Raw genomic sequence first — 4,908 nt, forward strand, 5'->3', positions numbered from 1 at the left:
TCCAAGCAGCAGGATAGGAATAAACCTCACAGGTTGCTCTGCAATGATTCTGGTTTTTCCAAAGCTGTTTCTTTCTCCAAATTGGATTCTGGTCCATCTTTTCGCTGGGAAAGAGTTCCTCCTAAGAAGAACAGGTTGTCCTATGCAGAAGCAGTGAAATCAAACTTAGCTCCCCCTAAGGCTCTACCTTTGGGTCGGAAATCTTCTGGTTCTTTTTCTGCTTGTTCAAGATCAACTACCCTATCTGGGGCTAATGCAATACCCTTGGGTCGGATTTCATCACCCTTGGGTCAGAATGCTCCTGGTTTTCCTACTGCCCGTTCAAGATCAACTCCCCTTTCAGGGTTAGTGCTATACCCTTGGGTCGGATTTCTTCTGGTTTTTACTTTGCCCGCTCAAGATCAATGCCCCACAACCAGAAATCTATTCAGCAGCCAAGAATCCCGATTTTCCAGAGATTATCTTTTCCTAGACGCTCGGTGTTTGAGCGGTTGCATTTCCGAAATTCAAATTATTTTCAAACTTTGTCTGGTCAACGGACTGCTTTGGGTAGTGGATCTCAAGGCCCAACCTTTTTTAGGCCTGCTACCTTTTCGAGGCCTGTCATTGTAGCAGATGACAGTTACTGTTCCCGGGGCTTAATCCCCAACTACCCAAGAATCAGCCGCCAAAACATCCAATGTTGGCACTACAAATAATGGAGGCATATCCAGCGAGATTGTGATCTTTTCTACGGTCTCCAACGCTTCATCCAACGATGTGGATCATCACTTACCTGTAACTTCTCTATGATCCCAACTACTTGCTGGTCACCTCATGTAAAACATACATGGTTCAAAGAAACTCCGTCCCTGACCTCTGAACCCAACAACTGCCCGCAGCGCACCCCTTTCTTCTGGGACACTAACAATGTTTTCCAGGCAATTGAACCGTCGTCCCTTCGTCTTCCTCGAGTCCCCCTACACTGTCTCCACAAGAAAATCCTAGTGAGGTCCCTTCCCTGATTGCAACTGACAGCATTCCTCCCGACCCACTCTCCGGCGATGGCCTTCCTCAACATCAACCCTTCCCCGATGATGCTCCAGGGAAGGCAACAGTTCGCACGAGTGGTTACGCCAAGAACAAGACCCAGCAACGAGGACCTTGCAATCATCACGGTCTCCAGCAACGAGGATCTCTTGATAACTTCTTGCTGTGCTTAGCAAGTCAACAGAGTAAAGCATGCACCTCAAGAGGCCATTGAAATGAACGCATTACAATCATATAAAGTTGTGGCACTTGTTTGGGCTCTGGATGCTATATATACAGATCGAGACAGGTGTAACCTGACGTGACAAGTTCAACTCTAGATCCTGTGGGAGACACCCTTCAAAAGCTCAAAGCATCACCAAGCATCACTGACGATATGGCCAAGCCTGATTTTCCCAAAACTATGTCTTCAGGCAGTTGTCACAAGGGCTTGGACCATCTCTGCACCTTTGCCTGTTGTAGTGTTCACCAAAGTGCTCCAGCAGGGCCTGCCTCCGGCATTCAGTCTGCAAGAAATAGGGAAATGATCACCCATATTGTTCAGTTTTATGCGCAACTTTTGGCAACATAGTGTACTGATCTGTAGATTTACCTTCAGCTCACAATATGATTGCATCTTCTTAGCCTGCTCCATCGCTGCCTTGAAGCTCTCGCTTTTGAAATTGTCTGCGTTCCTCAACATGCACACAATACGGCTGAAGTCTTTCTTCTGGTATAAGACAATACAGTGTGCCGGAAGGTCGTCTCTTCCTGCCCTCCCGGACTCCTGATAGTAGCTTTCTATTGATTTCGACATGGTGTTGTGGATGACAAAGCGCTGCATGGTGAAGATATTAGCGTGACGAAACTTGCAGAGACCGACAGACCACAGACAGGTATACGCAAACAAAGGCTGAAAACACGTACCACGTCAGGCTTGTCGATCCCCATGCCAAAGGCTATGGTAGCACAGATGACCTTAACCTCCCCACTGTGCCATTTTTCTTGGACACTGGTTCTCTGACGAGCTGCTAAGCCAGCATGGTAATGTGCACATTTGATCTTGTATTTCTCCCTCAAGAACTTGGCAGTGTCTGCACACTCATTCTTCGAGAGACAGTACACGATGCCAGACTTGTTCATGAAGCGCTCTTTCAGGAGATCACCCAGCTGCTTCTGGGCAGTTTTTGTCTTGCCGATCACCTCATAGTTGAGATTTAGTCTATCAAAGCTCCTCTTGAGAATTACAGCATTTGGTATCCTTAAAGCACCAAGTACGTCCTGCAGATTCCATCCACTTAACAGTAAGCAATTTGTGCAATCGTATGCAAGCTCTAGTGTGAGAGAGTGCTTTATTACCTTAAGGACAGATTCAGTTGCTGTTGCAGTTAAAGCCATGATTGGGACCCTAGGGAAGTTCTGCTTGAGGCATCCTAGACCACGGTAATCAGGACGGAAGTCATGTCCCCATTGACTGGTTTAGAAACAAAAATATGAAATACTGTCAGGATATAGCCGCTTCCTTCTAAAACAGTCATCACGGATGCTGAATTGATGTATTACCTTACACAATGTGCTTCATCGACCACAAACCTTGCTAGCAGTCCCTATTCAAAGACATTTATAATACCTTTTTGTCAGCTAAACTTAAATAAAAAAAGTGTATCTGCAGAAGTAGAATTTAAAAGACGAAGTTTCAGACTAGTACCCTCTGATCTAAGCCTCTCAGGATCTCCATAAATGTGTAGTTCGCAGCAATTCTTTCTGGAGTAATATACAGAAGTTTGAAGGATGGCTTGACAGATCTGCAATGAGATAATCAGATCATGACAGTATGTCATGCATACAACAATATGTGATTTGTTTCATTGGTGATTAGGTACTCTGCAGGACGACAGGAAATTCCAAAGGAAGGTAAATTATAGATCTAATCACGAATGTTACAGAGACCACATAATGTTTACCTGAGCTCTTGGATTACTGCAGATGCCTGAGCAAGAGTTTGCTGAGAATTTAAGAATGCTGCCGGTATCGCAAACTTGTAGGTTAATGCCACAATCTGATCCTGGATAAGTGACAGCAAAGGGCATACAACAACAGTGACGCCTGGGTGCAATGTTGCTGGAAGCTGCAAGAACAGTAATTTTGATGAAGTGTTCCAGGTCCTGACACCAACCAATAGAAAGAACAATGCTGAACAAGAACATTGAATTAGCTGACCTGATAACAAAGACTCTTCCCACCACCAGTTGGCATAAGTATGAAACAGTCTTTATTATCCATTGCAGACCTGCAAGCTTCATACTGCAGAGGTCTGAAGCTTTTGTTGCCAAAGATGACAACATTAGCAAAGTTGACATCGTCAAGACAGCTAAGCTGTTCATAATTCAGAGTTTCTCTCTTTTGATGAAATGCAGCTGGGTGCCTCTCTCTATTTGAAGTGGGAGTTGTTGACTTGTATCTGTTGGTTCCCCTGGTCACCTTCAATAGGAAAGATAAATATGAGCAAAAATTAGCAGCAGAAAGGCAAAAGGCCACATAAACTTGTTTGAAAGCACAGAACACCATAATAGCATGTTTGGTATCTTGTATGAACTTAAGGCTCAATCGTCTTAAGTTATGGTATCACCTTACGCAAAACTAAAATGAGAATGGAAATGACTAGTAGAGGAAGATCAAGATAAGTGGCTTACAGTAGACTTTGCCGAGCTTCGGCTCTGCATTCCAGAGTTTCGAGATTGTGCCTGCCTTTGCGTACTGGAAGAACTGTTGCGAAAGTTATCAATTCCATCCCCCATGTCAAAATCTGAATCATCTGGGGGGGAATCGAAAGCCTCCAAATCATCAGGAGCATGGCGACTAAACGAATCTGCCTCTCTAACGGTACGACAACTGTCCATAGCAGCTCCTCCATTACAGTCAGGTACATTCTTCATCATCATATCATTCAAATTGCCACATGCTTCTGTCTCAATCCCTTTCAAGTCATCCCAGTCATCAGTAGGTTGCGTAGCATCAGCCAATGAGGCAAGGAAATCATCGCCACAGCTCTCGACGGTAACCAAACCCATGCCATCCTCCCCTGCACCAGAAGAAGCAACCATATCTCAGTGAGCAGACCATCCCAGTAAACATTACAAAAACAAGGGGAAACGAGGCAGAGAAACATCTGGATCTCAGCCTCCTCAGGAGGGTCACGGAATTTTTTCCCTCCAGAAGTGATTGATGGCCGGCCGCAGAGGCACAGGCAGCCCGGATCGGAAGGGGAGCAGCCGCGGCCTGAGGAGGGGGGAAGCGGCGGCCGGGGTGGGGGGGGGGGGGCACGTACCGTAGACGTCGAGGAGGCGGGCGAGGCAGCTGGAGGCGACGTTGCGGTCGAAGCCGCAGTCGACGGCGAGGTCGAGCAGGCGGCGGTCCTCCCGCTCCCGGTCCCTCCGCGCGCGGTCCATCGCCGGCGAGTCAGTGGCCAGGGTCCGGGATCCCACGCCGCCGCGCTCCCGGGATCCTAGTGCCGCCGCCGCCGCCGCCGGAGCGGAGTGTGGTGTCGGGAAGGGGGGGAAGGGAAAGTGGCGGGAACGGACGGGTGCGGCGGCGCGCTCTGTGAATTCCGTTCCGTAGCGGGTTGGGTGGGGGTGGGGGTGGGGGTGCTGGGCCTGGGCCTATGGATAGTTAATATATCTTTGATTCGCTAGCAGCCCAACGAATATAGCCCAAAACAGCCCATGAAGAACAAAAGCAGTTCGGAGCTTTTACTTTTTGGTCTCCGCGCCCGTTAGTGGTTTCAGGCAGGCAAGCAGCAAATGGTCAGAAGCCCATCATCACGTGGCACGGATGTAACTTTTTCTTTATTATTTCCTCCCTCTAGTTAAAGCCGGTGATATTTACTTTTCTTTTTCTAAA

At 47.5% G+C, this 4,908-nt stretch overlaps 1 protein-coding gene across 1 annotated transcript; it reads right to left on the reverse strand.

Annotated features, from left to right (window-relative positions):
* Positions 1-1,215: 1,215 nt before the first annotated feature.
* Positions 1,216-4,592, reverse strand: LOC117866535 (ATP-dependent DNA helicase Q-like 1). The gene is made up of 10 exons (XM_034750767.2): positions 4,337-4,592; positions 3,702-4,090; positions 3,229-3,489; positions 2,973-3,136; positions 2,717-2,813; positions 2,572-2,615; positions 2,368-2,482; positions 1,936-2,289; positions 1,622-1,846; positions 1,216-1,535 (listed from the first exon to the last, which is right to left on the reverse strand). Exons 1-10 carry the CDS (start codon positions 4,455-4,457, stop codon positions 1,431-1,433), a joined length of 1,875 nt encoding a protein of 624 aa, XP_034606658.1. The 5' UTR covers positions 4,458-4,592; the 3' UTR covers positions 1,216-1,430.
* Between the last annotated feature and the right edge of the window lie 316 nt (positions 4,593-4,908).

Source organism: Setaria viridis, chromosome 8 (assembly GCF_005286985.2).
Source record: "Setaria viridis chromosome 8, Setaria_viridis_v4.0, whole genome shotgun sequence".
Classification (NCBI taxonomy): Eukaryota; Viridiplantae; Streptophyta; class Magnoliopsida; order Poales; family Poaceae; genus Setaria; species Setaria viridis.

Bases quoted from the DNA above. Each gene is read 5' to 3' on its own strand.
- LOC117866535 (XM_034750767.2), bottom strand. From the start codon at position 4,457: ATGGACCGCGCGCGGAGGGACCGGGAGCGGGAGGACCGCCGCCTGCTC. The intron at 4,091-4,336 runs GTACGTGCCCCC...CTTCTGGTGCAG, and splicing joins CCGCCTCCTCGACGTCTACG to GGGAGGATGGCATGGGTTTG. The intron at 2,290-2,367 runs GTAATAAAGCAC...TGGAATCTGCAG, and splicing joins CAACTGAATCTGTCCTTAAG to GACGTACTTGGTGCTTTAAG.